At 46.1% G+C, this 15,445-nt stretch overlaps 2 protein-coding genes and 1 long non-coding RNA gene across 6 annotated transcripts in view; 1 reads left to right on the forward strand and 2 right to left on the reverse strand.

Moving 5' to 3' along the window:
* Positions 1-3,144, reverse strand: part of LOC125709628 (galectin-3-like) — a 62,505-nt gene extending 59,361 nt beyond the window's left edge. Inside the window, exons 1-2 of one of the 3 annotated variants that reach the window (XR_007382773.1) lie at positions 3,023-3,144; positions 2,224-2,257 (exon numbers count right to left, since the gene is read on the reverse strand). The gene's annotated coding sequence lies outside the window, so the exon portion shown is untranslated. Of the gene's footprint in view, positions 1-2,223; positions 2,258-2,389; positions 2,547-3,022 lie in introns of those variants that run through there. The other 2 variants (XR_007382774.1, XM_048978269.1) reach the window with 2 other exon arrangements.
* LOC125709631 (uncharacterized) lies at positions 3,113-4,470 on the forward strand. 2 transcript variants are annotated; one of them, XR_007382780.1, is made up of 3 exons: positions 3,113-3,204; positions 3,518-3,648; positions 3,955-4,470. It is a non-coding gene; the product is annotated as an uncharacterized LOC125709631 (long non-coding RNA). The 2 variants fall into 2 exon arrangements; XR_007382779.1 differs by lacking the exon at positions 3,113-3,204 and having other exon boundaries at positions 3,259-3,648.
* Positions 4,471-4,665: 195 nt separating this feature from the next.
* ftcd (formimidoyltransferase cyclodeaminase) lies at positions 4,666-11,226 on the reverse strand. The gene is made up of 14 exons (XM_048978262.1): positions 11,069-11,226; positions 10,687-10,870; positions 10,005-10,133; positions 9,811-9,899; positions 9,322-9,501; positions 8,745-8,882; positions 7,545-7,676; positions 7,407-7,468; positions 7,201-7,330; positions 6,812-6,973; positions 5,904-5,947; positions 5,474-5,612; positions 4,930-5,025; positions 4,666-4,840 (listed from the first exon to the last, which is right to left on the reverse strand). Exons 1-14 carry the CDS (start codon positions 11,120-11,122, stop codon positions 4,757-4,759), a joined length of 1,623 nt encoding a protein of 540 aa, XP_048834219.1. The 5' UTR covers positions 11,123-11,226; the 3' UTR covers positions 4,666-4,756.
* Between the last annotated feature and the right edge of the window lie 4,219 nt (positions 11,227-15,445).

Raw genomic sequence — 15,445 nt, forward strand, 5'->3', positions numbered from 1 at the left:
TGGTCCCGGTTTACAAGGCCCTGTGCTGTCTCGCGGGGGCACTTCTGGAACTCCTGGACACTTTCGTGTGTTAGTTTCACACACCCTGGTCCCGGTTTACAAGGCCCTGTGCTGTCTCGCGGGGGCACTTCTGGAACTCCTGGACACTTTCGTGTGTTAGTTTCACACACCCTGGTCCCGGTTTACAAGGCCCTGTGCTGTCTCGCGGGGGCACTTCTGGAACTCCTGGACACTTTCGTGTGTTAGTTTCACACAGCACAACACAACCGGGACCTTAACGCTAAATAGGCATAGGAGATGCAAAAAGCTCGTAGGTTAAACTTCACATATAATTTCAAATGATACTACACCGCCACTCCGATACAATGCAGGATAAATAAATTGTTTTGTTCGTTATTTGTTAGTTATTAGGTCTCAGTATCAAGATCAAACGAAACAGCTTTTTGTTTATATTTTACTTACACGTCTCATGATATGTTCATGATCCTTATTAATTCTGACCAGAGATCGATCTTTTCCGCAGGATAAAAAAATTATGTAATGTTATCCCCCTAATAAGCACTAGCAAGTTTCAACACTAGCAGTGGCGATATTAGACAAAAGTATATCGGTTACCGATCTAATTTTCCAATGCAGAAATATGGAGGGGCAAGCAAAATTTATTAATTGATGCATTAAATGTAATTGAGGTATAAAAATAATTCCTTCTACTCGATTTTCTTACACTTTCGTTAACCGTGGTACTTGTGGTCAACCCATCAGCAAGCTAAGGCTGTAAGCGCCGCCCCAGCAGTTCATGTTTGAAAGAAAAGTACCTCGTCTAGAGTAGGTACTAAAAAGGATTCTGGAACTCCGAGGAACTACAATCGGGCTGAGGTCCTGTGGTGTGAACACGACAAAAGTCGAGACAGCCCAGGGACTCGTAAACCAGAACCAGGTTCTGGAAAAAGGTTCTGCCATCCATCCATCCATTTTATGCTGCTTATCCAGGGTTGGGTCACGAGGGCAGCAGTCTAAGCAGGGAGACCCCTGCCCACGACTGCCACCTTATCTATACTGCACCCAACCCTCATCGCTCCCCCTGCAGGTGGTGGGCCTACAGGAGGGTGAACCCATGTTACCCCCTTGGGCTATACCCGGCTGGGTAACATATTCCTTGGTTTCATCATACTGGTTAATATGAACTTCACTTAGTCTGGCCTCTCACCTAGGACCAGTTTACTTTGGGAGACCCTACCAGGGCCAATTGCCCCCAATATCATACCTCCTAGGATCTTAGAGGCACGCAAACCCCTCCATCACTACATGGTGGCAAATTATGGGGGGGAAAAAGGTTCTGGTTCCAGAAAAAAGTTCCAGCAGTGTGCAAGCGCCTACTGTGACGCCATGGGACTGTCATGCTGTACAGAGATGCTCGTACATATAACTATATTATTTAATATGTGCATCGGTGTATTTAACGTTGAACTGTTGTACCAGTGCTGTGTTTTACCATGAGGTGCATGTCATGTCCTGTCTCTCGCTGTGGTCCTGAGAAATGCTACGTCATATCACTGTACACAACGTGCAGATAATACGATATTGAAACACTGAAATTTGATATAAACAAACCTTCACACCCACATCCAAAATCTAAACAAATTGTCTGAATCCTTGGGGGATATTCCACTTAAGGAAATGTGCTATGGTGTTCCATCTACGCAATGGCAGACATACAGAGCTATGCTTAGATATTAATGTAAAATGAACAGTATATAAGCTGCAAGTCCTTTGAAAACACGTATCTTACGTAGCCACATCGCTAAATGATTCAGTTATCATAAGAAAATGAGATTTGATATGTCACGATAACTGTCTTTTGTACTCGGGAAAATGGCATAAAAAATAATTGCAAGCACAGCCGTTCTCGGCTTCTATACTTTTCATATTTATTTCATACATATATTTTTTATAATTCTGTCATATTTTTACTTAAAAATGCCCTTCATATATAACCAAACACCCACCCCAAATGGCACTAAAAATATCGCCCCCAAAAAAGAACAAATTCACAACTTTACCGCCAGCTACCCACTGAACCCCCGTGCTGCAGATCCTCACTTTATCCATCAAAAGGACTAAAAACTTTTATGTGGTTTTTCCACATTAACCTTGAAGCCTGCACCCCTAACCCACAATGTGGAAGGGTCCACTGTACAATGATTGACAGTAAATAAGAATTACCTTGATTAAAACCAGACATGTTCAGATGTGAAAGCTGAAAGGGGGAGAGAGAGAGCAGTCATTACCTTACAAACATGACGGGCTTCTCTGACAGCACACAATAGGATCGCAGCAGTGAGTGACCGATAGCCACTGCTAACCCTAGCCACTCCCTTTTCCTTCTTACCTGCTTCCTCCCTTTTAATCCTTTGTATGTCTCTTTCTGCTAATGAAGATAGTATATCAGAAATTGTCTCTGTCCCGTTTAATAGTAACCAATAGCAGAGGATCAGAACGGAGTCAGATAGGTGAACATGTATCAGGTTGCATAGAGTCCAGCATGTGTGAAGGGAATAGCTGGAGTTTCTACTATCAGCCCAACTCAAATACATCCCACCCTAAAGTGTACTTCATGAGTGCTGCCCATTGTGGTCGCTAAAGAACACCAGAGTGCTCAAACCAGTCTGGTCTGTTCACTGGGTTCATTGTGAGCTTATGCTGACTCAGAACTGAAACCACTGGACACTTCAGACAGCAAAATACAGTGAATCTTAATCCAATTTTTTATTAAATGAATTTGCCAAAAGCCAAAAAGTAGTTTTAGTCAATGTTTAGTTAAAACACAGAAAAGCAATCTTTAAACACTAGACTGTACTCAGCGTACACTGAGTGAAACATAACAGCCAAGCCAGGTGCACAGTGATGCAAATCAGCCCACTTTAGAAACGATTGTTAAAAAACAGCAGTTTTTCCTTTAAAGTCAGCAGCACACTGAGCTCTGTGTAGATACACAGTGAGTAATCAGAGACGGTGTACTTACAGCCTACTAGCAGAGTGTGTCCACAGCGCTCCTCGCAGATTCCAGAGAGACGGAGCCTCTCTGGTGTTTATGAGTGCAATGCCACTCCTGGCCACTTCAAGATTCCTCCCACCGCGATCGTGGTGAGGAAGTGTCTGAAAGGGGACATAGCTGTGGAACATTTCGTGTTTTAACGACTTTGGGTATTATTATTCTTATTTATTATTTGTAAGGTTATTGATATGATTATTATTGTGGCCATTCTTGTTGTTCTTGTTAAATTGTGTATGTGGGCTATATATAGACAGGAGTTCACCTAACCCTATGATCCTCAAAGTGTGCGGCGCGCCCCCCCCCATGGGGCGTGCAGTGGCACTGCAGGGGGGCACGAAACACAAATCTCAAGTTGAGGGTGTGCTAACATGTGTAGCGGACCTAGAGTACGTGAGCAGAGTAGAAAACAATTTAAGCTAAAATTAAAGCTTAATGCAAATTGTTTTCTTTTTTTGGAACGAGCGGTGAGCGATTTCATTGGAATGTGGTGAAAACGGACTGAAGCGGGGAGCGATAATGAGCGAAGCGGTTTGCAACGGCTGTGAACGGGGAAGCGGGGGAGCGTACCGCTCAGTCTGCACATACATGTACATGTATGTAATAGTTTTATTATTTTGTAAATAAACTGTTGGGTTTGCAGATTACCCCAACGCTTTTGACGTAGCTAATTTTAAGTTTATCATAAACTAATATAAGATTTCTTGCGTGTCACGCCAGATGAGTGAGTTGGAATCCCTGCGAAAGTGGAACGAGAAAGAACGAGAGATAAGGGGATGCTCCCGTTTCGGCCAAAATCCTTCTGCGCTCGCTCCGCTCACATGTTCTGAGCGGAACCGAAGTTGAAAGTGTTTTTCAAGTGGGAGCAATAGGAAATAATGCCTTTGGGGTTTTTTTTTCAGACAGCGAAACCAACATGAAGCAAAACATGGACCAGAACTGAGCCCACAGTGATACCCTCTGAATCACCATCCCACCTGTAATACATCCCAGTCAGTGGCCGACTGGTAGGTGGGACAACAGGGGCAAAAATCCTGTTTTGGAGCTCTACTGTGGACCTTCAGCTACTTGCATAACCAGGACTCTCAAGTTTCATTAAAAGTTTGGAGTGAGATTACATCTGTTGGGGGCGCAGTGCGTGTCTCACGGTCAGTGTGTGGGACTTGAGAGCCCTGCCTACTGCATTCATGGGATCTCGCTCCACTCACACCTTGTCTGATCTGATCATCCATGTAATGATGTGTTTGCAGTGGGATCACATGTAACTTATTTTGGAATTAACCCGGAAACAACAAATGCTATTTTCTGATTGGCTGACAGGTGGCTATTAACTCTGTATAATTCGGGACAGCTATGAACTCGGTGTAAAATTCCGCTCTGTAATCTTGCTCCTCGTCCATTAATCCTATATAACAAGACAGCTTGGAGGCGTTATCCTTTACTTCTCAGCGTGAGAAACACAAGGCGTGTCTGGTGATCGTGTGAACTGGTCGAAATGCGTGTGTCTCACGGTCAATGCGTGAGACTTGAGAGCCCTGTGCATAATTCAGTACCATGAAACAGACCCCGAAAACATTATGGATGACAAGAAGAAGCAGGCAGACTGAAGTAGCTCCATTAAAGATGGTATTTATTGAGTTTATGTGCTGTCTGTGCAGGCCAAACTTGAAGCCTGGGGCTCGCCTGAGCCAGCCACGCGGTTCTTCACTCCCTCTTCTCAGCCACGTCTAACACTGCAGCCATGCTCTGTCTGGCCTCCAGCAGCAGCGCTGAAACCCTCTGCTGAGTCTGCACAGACAAATAAGAATATTACAGAACAAAAACTGCAGGGGAATTTGTCTCTCCTATGATTTTCGTGCAAAGACCTAGTGACTTACTGTGGACTTGAAGGACTCATCTGTGATGTCCTTCAGGTTGATGAGAACATTGTAGTAGGCTCCAAAGACTGCCGTCTCAAGAGCTTTGGCCGCCACCTCAACATCACAGAAATGACAGACCATTACGCTGTATGACCCAGTAGACTCAAAACCATCCAACAGACATTTGTGTATTTAAGAGGCTTTACCATTCGCAACATAACAAGAACATTCATTAATTCATCCCCCTTAAACACTGTTTTTTTCCCTTGAAACTGTCAACAGCTGTCAACAAATATGGAATTCTCTCCTTGCTCCTGTAGCAGATTAATGTGCCATTTTACTTGCAATGAATTGCTCCTTTGCCCGTTAAGTGCAGACAGAGAAGAAGGGAAGGGGGTTTACTCCCCAGGTTTTCAGGGACAGGATGTCATGCATACTCAGTGCCCCCCTTACTCCTACCCCAAAGTCCAACAGATGTTTACAAAATGAAATTCCACCAGCATGGCACCAGACTCCTGCCTTGTCTAACATTGAGGTCCCATTGACACCCAATCCTGCTCACCTGCAGGTCGGACTTGCATGCCATGTTGCCGTAGAGGATCATCTCTTTCAGGGAAGGCCAGAGCTGGCTGACCTTCTCAGCAAGGGACAAGGGGACCCCCACCGCTTTCTTCAGGCCTTCCTGTATGGCCACGTCCCTCCTTGGCAGAGGAACAGTGTATGAAAAAACATCTGGATCCAAGCTCAGGAATTAAAGCTGTTCAAATGGTGATGAATTCTATGCCGGCATGATCTGACTCCTCACCACAGGTCAGAAGTGAGATAGTGAGGGTTAAACATTACTTATGCACTTTATCTGGAATGAAAGCCTTTAATACAAGGCGTTTTAAACAGCTGTGGCACTGGCAGACCAACCATCCATTAACCAAATAATTTTCCAGTTCAGGATAAATGGGAAAATAAACACGGATTTTCTTGTGTTTCCATGGTACCTCTTCACTTCGTCTTGGGTGTTCTTTGGCATTTTGAGCGCAGCCTGAAAGCAGATAAAACAGTCACTTGTGCCATGCTGGGGAATCTGCATATCATGTTATTGCTGTTTTGTTTGGCCTTGATTTTTGAAAAGGAGGACTAGCCAGAACCGAGAACTGAAAGACATCCCCACAGCAGCCCTGTGTCACACCTCCCACGACAAAGCAGCTAGGGCACAGGGGTTGTGAAGGTGGGGCAGACATGATGACAGCCTTGTCACGCGATAGAATGCAGCCTGACAGCTTCTCTGCCCTCGGCTGCGGACACATACCTCCCCAATACATCAAAGCAGCACTGTTGATGTTCTTGAGTGGCACCACACTTAGCAATCTGGTTCCTAAAGGTGCTCAGGCAACTGGAACCACCAACTATCAGTCAAACTGGGGTGTGTGTGCATGAGCACATGTGATTTCAAGAACATGAGACATTGGTGCAGAATCCCACTAAGCATGGCTGAGTAGGAACACGTGACCTTGTTGCCTGGAAAGTTGCACCCTTTCCTATGTAAAAGCACCAAAAGAAGGAAAATAAGGCCTCTTAGGGCTTCCTGGCACCTAACAGCCATGAAGAAAAAAAAACAGGTGGGATTAAAATTATCGAGTTGCTCAAACCATGTAAGGAGTTTTTTCAGCTAAAGCTGAGCAGGAAAATGAAGTTTTGGTTAAAAAGGTCAAAATGTCATAGGCAATGCTTAGCTTAGGTGGGGCAGCAGACTTATGAATAAGACAAAGGTATTTAAGCCATGGGGGTCATTATCGAGACTCACTTTAAGACACCCCAGAACTCCCATAATGCACTGTTACCTGATTTAAATCTACATGACTACTGCCCACCCTGACCAATGAAGTGGAGCCCCGTCTGGCCTCACCATGTAGTCATTGAAGGCGTTGGAGTCGGTGTCCACCATGAGCAGGAGCTCACCCATGGCTTGATGGAAGGGGGGGATGAGCCTCCTCATGACGGTGTCGAGGCTCTCAAACTGCTTCTTCCCATAAGTCATCTGCCCCACCATGCAGCCCAAAGCGGCTCCCTGGAAACAACACCCAGCCCAGTCAGGCATGCACTGACTCCTCCTATTATGCTTCAGGAACATAAAGAAATCTGGATATTAATTTGTTATCCTGCACATATGCCCTCACAGACACAGTGAGCATCAGACATTCCTGAGCTGAAATGCTGACTTGACTCCCAGCTATTGACATTCACCAATGAAAATTAAGCCCTGATCAGCATCGCCCACCAAACTCGCATTCGCACCATTGCAGCAATAGCCGCCGACACGGACCCTCCCCCGGGTGCGGCCGTCCTGGCTCCCACGCTGCGGACAAACTGCTGCAGGGGCAGCGACACCAGCCGCTGATGGTCCTGCGTGCCCGTCACCATGTATCTGCAACACGGACCAATCAGCATGCGGCCTGGCTCGTGGGCGGAGTCTTCGGCAGACACGGCTAATGAGCACTCACTCTATAATCCTCTCCTTGGGCACAAACGGTCCTAGGGAGTCCAGACCCAGTTTGCTAATGACCTGAATGGAGGGAGAGATCCCATTCACTGGGGGCAGGTTACCAGAGGCAGGTTACTGGTGGAACGTGGGTGCTCACCAGTCTCACTTTGTGCTCCTCCTCAATAACGAAAAGCTTGTCCCTCTGAATGTAGAAGTCCGCACAATCCAACATGGCCTTCAGAGGGATTAGGCCTACAATTTGAGACCCCACCACTGGGAGTTTGAAGTCCTATCGTGGTGTGAGAATGAATGAATGAATGAATGATGACCACCACTTCAGATCATTTACATTACGATCTCTACCTTCTACTGTCCTTTTATTATAGGTTAAATACTTTATGAATTACCTACGTCTGTTTTTATGTGTACCATATGCATGTTAGGTTCTAGGCCCACCGTGACCCTGACCAGAATACACGGTTAGAAGGTGGATGGATGGTGTATCTGTACTCACACTCAGACTGTTTCACCCAGAATCCAGGAGTATGATGGCTTGCAGCAATATAATGTTAAATCTCATTCTAAATCTGCATGAGAACCTTAGAAGGTTCTAAATTTACAGAAGTGTTTTCCTGACTTTTACTTTAAAATGTAATCAAATGCAATAGTATAAAATAAATTCAATATGGGATTATGTTTGGATGCAGTTCTGAAAATACTAAAAAAAAGCAGTATTTTCTAAATGTCAGTCTTCCCTTAGGTCAGGGTGGGCAATCTTATCTGCAAAGGGCTGCAGTGTATGCGGGTTTTCACTGCAACTTCCTAATTAGGTCACTAATTAGAGGACTGATTGGCTGAAGAGTCCTCACACCTGGGTTTGAACAGCTGAACTACAAGTTATCCCAATAACCTGCATACACTCTGGCCCTTTGCAGATAAGACTGGCCACCCCTGCCTTAGGTGATGCTTTATTGCTCGTGATGGCCAAATGAAGCTTCATGAACCATTTGCTGTATTTTTGCCTCCACTAGATGGTGCTCTTGGTTAGCTTTGGGCTATGCTTGGAGCCACATCTAGTGGGGTTATAAAATACAGCAAATGTTTCATAAAACGTCATTTGGCTATCAATACTTACTGCTTTTGAGTCACTGCTAAAAAGTAGTTCATGTAGTTTCACAGTAATATCACATCCTCGCTAGAGGTGCCACCTACTACTTTTGTTTGTGTATAGGATCATCAAAGCATAGGTTTGCATGGTAAGTATTGTAGTCTGTAGAACAGTAGGAGATTGGTGTAGTGTAATTGGACAATTGTAATTGAAATTGATTATTTTTTGCTGCGTATTTTTTCCTTTCACCTTAGCGTCCCTGCAGACCTCTTCGTAGACTGCGTGGACGGGGGTCACCTCAAAGTCCAGGATGTTGGTGGACACCTGTGCCAAGTTGGCCTCTTCCAGGTACCAGCCCATGCCCTGGACCTTCTTTAGGAGGCCTGGCTGCAGGACACACCCAGTCCCACTCAGTAGGGTACTTCCTTATTGAACTTATGTCATTATTCACTTGATTGCTACAGCTTAACATGTAATATTTAGATGAGAAAGAATAACACGATACAGGATTACAAAGATGCAGCAATAATATTGGAAGAACCTGGATCATAGTGTAAAATGTTACGGAGAACTATCCCCACCCCCAACCCCAACCCTAAGTGAAAGCACATCATGCACATTTGCTTAAGCAAATCCAACTCATTCTGTCAGGATTAGTAGCAAAAAATCTGCACTGTTTAGGTTTCTCCCATGAAGATTGACATTTCCCAGAAAAATTTTTAAAATGACACCGTCATTGAAAACCTGGATATTGTCAAAGGCACTTAATGTGCACAGGTCTACCAGGAGGTCCATCTGAGAGCAGAAATGGCCGCCAGCCGCTCACCTGACCCACACCGCGCCCCTGTTCCCGGATGTCCAGGGCAATGCGATGGGCCTGCTCCTTGGTGCTCAGGAGGTTCACGTTGTAGGCGATGAGAAACTTGCGAGCACCCGTCACTGTGGCCCCCCAGGAGGGGACGAAAGCAGCGGGGCCGTAGTCAGGGGTCCACTCTGTCTTTTTCAGCTGAGACATGATTAATACTTAGACAGGAAACCTTATGCAGCATCCCGCAACTCAAAATTATATCTCATTCTTATAGTGAGATAATACTCCATTTGCTATATTTTCTGACCCAACTAGAAGGTGTTCTCTGTTCAGAAAAGGGCTCAAAGCATGCTGCAAAGCAAACCAAGAGCGCCATCTAGTGGGGAAAAAAAATACATCAAATGGTTCATGAAGATTCATTTGGCCATCATTAGATGTTAGACTTGATAAAAAGGTCTAGCCTATCAGGAAGTGGTGAATGAGCACAGGTTAAACACTGGGCCTCACCTTCTCAGGAAGAGCCTCATATTCTCCCGCACGGATCGTAGGTAGAGACCTCCGATTGACCTCACGGGCAGCCTCTCCGTAAAGGTACACTGCCAGGGGGTATCACAAGCTGTCAGCTTGGGTTTTGGGGAACATCTCATGAGGTTGATGAACCACCTAGTCTCCTTCAATGGGGCAGGAGTCTCAGGGCTCACCAGGAATCTGTAGCATGTCAGCGAGTCGCCCACCAAAGGCATTGGCACAGTCCACGCACTCAGTCATGGTCACGTTCTGCACAGGGATGAAGGGACACACGTCCATAGCCCCCATCCTGGGATGTTCCCCTGAAATGCAAAATGCAAGGAACTAATAACTTTAAAGCTGAACATCGAGCTAAAGCTCATTACAGTAACTCTCTGTATAAATGGATGATTATAATGTGCTAGCTAGGCAGGTACAGTAACTCCCTGCTGGAAGATCCTGAAGTAGATTGAGGATCATAGTAACTCTAGACCAATATTTCCCACCTGGGAGGCATTAATGAAAATACCCCTTTATTATAAAGCCACCCGTGGCCACTGCACATATTTTTACATTTATTTAGCAGACTCTTATATCTAAAGCATCATGTTTTTTTTGAGAAAGCAGGGTCAGACAGTCTCCAAGGCAACTGGGGGTTAAGGGCCTTAACCACGGGCCCAGCAATGAAATCACTCAGCCAATCCTGGGATTTGAACCAACGACCTTCTGATGTCCTAACCCCACAATCTCAATCCCCCATCTGTCACTTTTGACAATTGTTAACTGTCCTCAGGGACCATGCAACGGGACATGTTGCAATAGCGGCTGATCACAGAGAGAAGGTCACATGACGGATTGTCTGCAGCAACTGCTCACCCGAGTGCTTGGCCATGTCAATGCGCTCGAACACCACACGCGCTGCATTCAGAGCCCCCTCCACCACGGCCTGTGGCGAGCCCACAAAGGTATACACCGTGCGGTTGGTGGAGGAGCCCGGGTCCACATCCAGCAGGCTGCAGCCATCAGTGCCAGAGATGGCGTGCGCGATGGCGTCAATCACCTGCACGCGATGTGACACCACACTTAGAATGACCTTCACATGCCTGCACAATGACAGACTACTACTTGTCTTCACTAAAAAGTTGCACATAACCATACGTCACACGTTGCTACCCATGGACTGTTTATTTTTGTACCTCTGCTCCGCTGACAATTTCCTGTAGTCCAGTCACCCCACCCACCCAGGCCTGCTTCCTACCTCCTTGTTTCTGCCCTCAGAAAAGTTGGGCACGCACTCCACCAGCTTTGCCATGGGCTGTCCCAGGATTCAGAGTGGCTCAGAACATACAGTGAGTCCAATAAGAGTAGACAGCCCTCTGGACCCCTTAAACTCCCCCACCACACTGTAGACACAGCACCTTTAAAGAGGTGATCCCGCCCCCGAAACATGCCTGAGGAATCATTAACCTGTTCCATTCCCCGTACATAGGTCACCTGGCAATGAGTCTCCTGTCTGTTAAAAACAGCTTGAGTAGAGAAAAGAGGACCCCTGATCCAGTACTCTGGATGGGGACCTTTGACATGCATTAACAGGACAAAAACATTAACAGGGCATTAACAGGACAAAGAGGACAGCCAGTCGTCGAGACCAGCATGCACAAGTTTATTCAGAGGACCGGGGCTCAGTGCTTTGACCCAAACACAAACACTCTCCAGCGGGGTTAAGCAAACTGTGCATTCAGAGCTGAAAAAAATCTGGTATATTTCCAGGCACTCAGTCGTATTCAAGAGGTCCCAGACTGTGGCTGTGCTCCACGTTTGCCCCCCCTCCATCCATCCCCCTTGGCATCTCTCAGCTGTTGAATAACATGACTTTAGGACTCAGATCCTCTCTTGCCTGGTAAAAAAATGTCTGTACTGATTAACAAAATCTACCATTACATTAACTGGATAATCTTTGCCCCTCAGAGACCTGCGTTGTATATTCCAAGCGACATCAGCTTTTGTCTTTGTGGCGTATGCAGAAGGTGCCTGTATTGTGTACCTCTGTAGATCGCCCCACATTTGTATGAAGTATAACTAGTTCTTCTGCTTCCTGTTCTCCTACTTCTCCTTCTGTGGTTAGTTTTACTCCAGGGCCTCATGCAAAAGATACAAAAATTTACTATTTTTTACTATGCCCCAAGTACCAAAAGAAAGCTTTGTTCAAAACCCACACACGACATGTAACATTTCGCCTCTGGCTCTGCTGTAACAACTACAGCAAAGCAGGGCACAAAACACAAAGAAACAGAAAGTAACCGAATGAGGGCAGGCACTTAAATGCAGATAATGGGGGCTACATGAGGGGTAGGTGCAGACCAGAACAATTAACCAAACATTAGAACTGGGAACAAGACATAGGTGAGGGTTATTCACAAATACTTAAGGGTTCAAACACTAGATGATAACAAGAAAATAATACTTACAAAATTATAGCACAAGCAGGAATAAACAAAGCTACAAAACAAGAAAGCATAATGCAAACGCATAAAAAAACCAGTATTGACAAAGAAATGTAAATGTCATATTATAAACATAGCTAAAGCTGGCCTATGGCTGACCTCAAACCCACAACAAAAGACAAGCCTGAATAACACAGCCAGCCACTCCGTTCACTGAGCCATGCAGCAACCTAGGGAACAGGAGAACAGTAGGGGCTAAGGATATGGGATAGCCAGTGACACCTGCTGGCCAAACGCGGAACAGACATAGGACAGGGACTGATTTTGACAGCTATAAGTGACATGAGCAGCAGTCCAGGGCGGGATCTTGCTGAGGACAGCAAGGGGACACCAGCACAAAAAAGGAATGGTGACATTTGCATGATCGGGTTTCTATCGCTCATATGCATGTCATGTCAATGGTATCAAAATGTGAGTCAATTAGCCTTGTAGTAGTGGGTGCCCTGATCCTAGATTGTGAGCTAGGCAGCTCCCACTCAGACGTATGAGATGCGGAGGGGGGCGGGGCTGAGCTGACCTCAGGTCACCCCACTGGAAGCCTGAGGTACAGTATGGGGAGCAGGGGAATCTACCAAATAGACCACAATTCACTTATAGTACTGTGAATATACAGTTTTACAGACATATTGATGCATTTTTCTGGTTTATGTGAAATCCTTCAGAATAATATAACGCCAGTCTGCACACCCCCAAGGTGAATTTGTTGAGTTTTGACTCTTGGCTGACAGTGTTGGAGGATGGGTGACGTAATGAAGCTCAAGTGGAAAATTAACAGAAATGGACAAGAAAACGTCTGAGTCATCAGGTGCCCAGTTTAGAAAGAAGGGAAAGAGGAGGAGGAGAAACGTGCAAAAGATAAAGGAAAGCAGATATTTCATCTCTATATGAATATGATATTATGCATGTAATGAAACAGGCCAGCATGACAGTAGTTTATTTTTTAGTCAATCGGGTAATAGTGTAATTACTTTATTCTCTTTATTTTCGCTTATTCTAATTGTTTATACTTCATTTTTTATATACTTTTTTATGCAGACGCTCCTCTACTTATGAACTTTCAACTTACGAACTTTCAGACATACGAACGAAGAGGACTGTAAGTCCAAATTGTGTTCATTGGGCTCCCGTTTCCTGTCTGTAACATCAATTTTTTTTCCTGTTCGCCAATTCCGCCCAGTACGACTTCTGCCCGCTACTCCCGCCACGCAGCAGCATAGTGTGCGTACTCCCAGCATAAGGATTTACGAACATTTCAAATAACGAACGGCCATTTGGAACATATCTCATTCATAAGTAGAGGAGTGTCTGTATATACTACTTGTTAGTGTATTTTTCATATTTATTTATTTTCATGTTTGAAATTTTTATCATTATATATTTATTTTACTCCAAATAAGCTAGTGTTGAATGGTGCTCTTTTTTGTTGCTGGGGGGTTGGGGGGGAGATAGAGGCAATTTTTGTTGGGTGGGCTGAAGAAGGGGTTCGCCCAGGGTGTCATAAAAGCCAGAGGCACCAATGGGTAGAATACCAGCAAGAGTTTCATACAGATGTTGAAGAACCCCAGCCTTCTCAGGAAGGAGAGCTGCAGATGATTCATCCTACATCACCAGGCATCTGCACTCCCCCCTGCTGCCCATCCCAAATACACTCCACGATTGCAGTGTCGCATGTGGCATGACTCTGAGTTACACTTGAAGCCTGAAGTGTAGGGTGAACAACACGGGAGAGCACAGTCCTCTGTGGTGCACCAGTGCTACTGACCACAGTCTCAGAGGAGCAGTCCCTCAGCCTAACGTACTGTGGCCTCCCTGTGAGGTAGCCTGTGATTCAGGACAGCAGGAAAGAATGAACCCTCATCTCTGTCAGCTGGTCTCTCAGTAGGAGAAAGTGGATGGTGTTGAAGGTGCTCTGCTCCCCTTGTCCAGCAGAGAGTAAGCCCTGTGCAACAGATAGACGATGGCATCCTCCATACCCACCTTCTCACTGTAAGCAAACTGCAGAGGGTTGAGTCCATGGAGGGCCTGAGGTCTGAGGAGATGAAGCGGCAGCCGTTCCAAAGTCTTCATTATGTGTGATGTAAGGGCCACTGGCCTGAAGTCGTTCGGCACGCTGGGGTGTGGCTTCTTGGGCACTGGGATAGGGCGCAATGTCTTCCGCAGTGTAGGGACCCTCCCCAGCCACAGGCACGGCTTGAAGGCTTGTTGGAGGAGTTCCTCCAGGTCAGCAGCACAGGCATTCTGGGGGGGGGGGGGCTGCAATGTCCGTGATGGCAGCCCAGAGGGGAAGGTAGGGTGTCTGTAGCTCTGATCGGGGAGGTGAGGGCGTGAGAGGACAGGTTTTAGCAGTGATGGGAGGGGGCGGTACGGGGCCTCTGACTTGGCATGCTGTAGTTCACTTCAATTCAATTTTTTTAGCGCATTTTCACAGCATTACATACGCCTCAAAGCGCATTATATTATCCTTGCCCAAAGCCCCCAGTGAGCAAGCCAGTGGCGAAAATTCCCTAGAAGGAAGACACCTTGGGGGAGCCCATCCTCCAGGGGCTGGCAGTGGAAGTCAGCCAGGAACGACACTGTAGTAGCAGCAGGAGCAGAACTATCTAACCTGTTGAAGAACTGGTCGAACTGGTTCGCTCTTACCACATCCCCATCTGCCATGCAACGTCCTCTTACAGTCTCCCTCCCAGACCTCCCTTATGCTGCTTTCCTCTGCCCCACCTTTCTTCTGTATGTCCCCTTTGCCCCCCAGCCAGACCCCAAGTTCCCCCTGCCCGTGCTTCAGCTCTGTCTGCTCTCCATTTTTCAATGCCCTCTTTTTCTTGTTAAGGAGGTCCTTGACATCACTGGTAATCCAGATCTTGTAAAAGCAAAAAACAGGTTTTTACGGAAGTAACAATGTCAATACAGAAGTTGAGGTAGGGTTAGGGGTGCAGTGTCTGACCTCCTTGATGACTCCAATCGGTAGACTCAGAGCAGTCCTTCAGAGCTCCCTCTACTGCAGGAGACCATTTCCTGAAGGAGCATGGGGTTATGGGTGGCTTGTACTAGGACTGGAGGAGGACCCGCTTATGATCGAAATTCCCCAGCGGGGGTTGGCACTGTATGCATGTCTCACTTTAGCAAACATGAGC

The sequence above is a fragment of the Brienomyrus brachyistius genome, chromosome 16 (assembly GCF_023856365.1).
Source record: "Brienomyrus brachyistius isolate T26 chromosome 16, BBRACH_0.4, whole genome shotgun sequence".
NCBI classification, from domain to species: Eukaryota; Metazoa; Chordata; class Actinopteri; order Osteoglossiformes; family Mormyridae; genus Brienomyrus; species Brienomyrus brachyistius.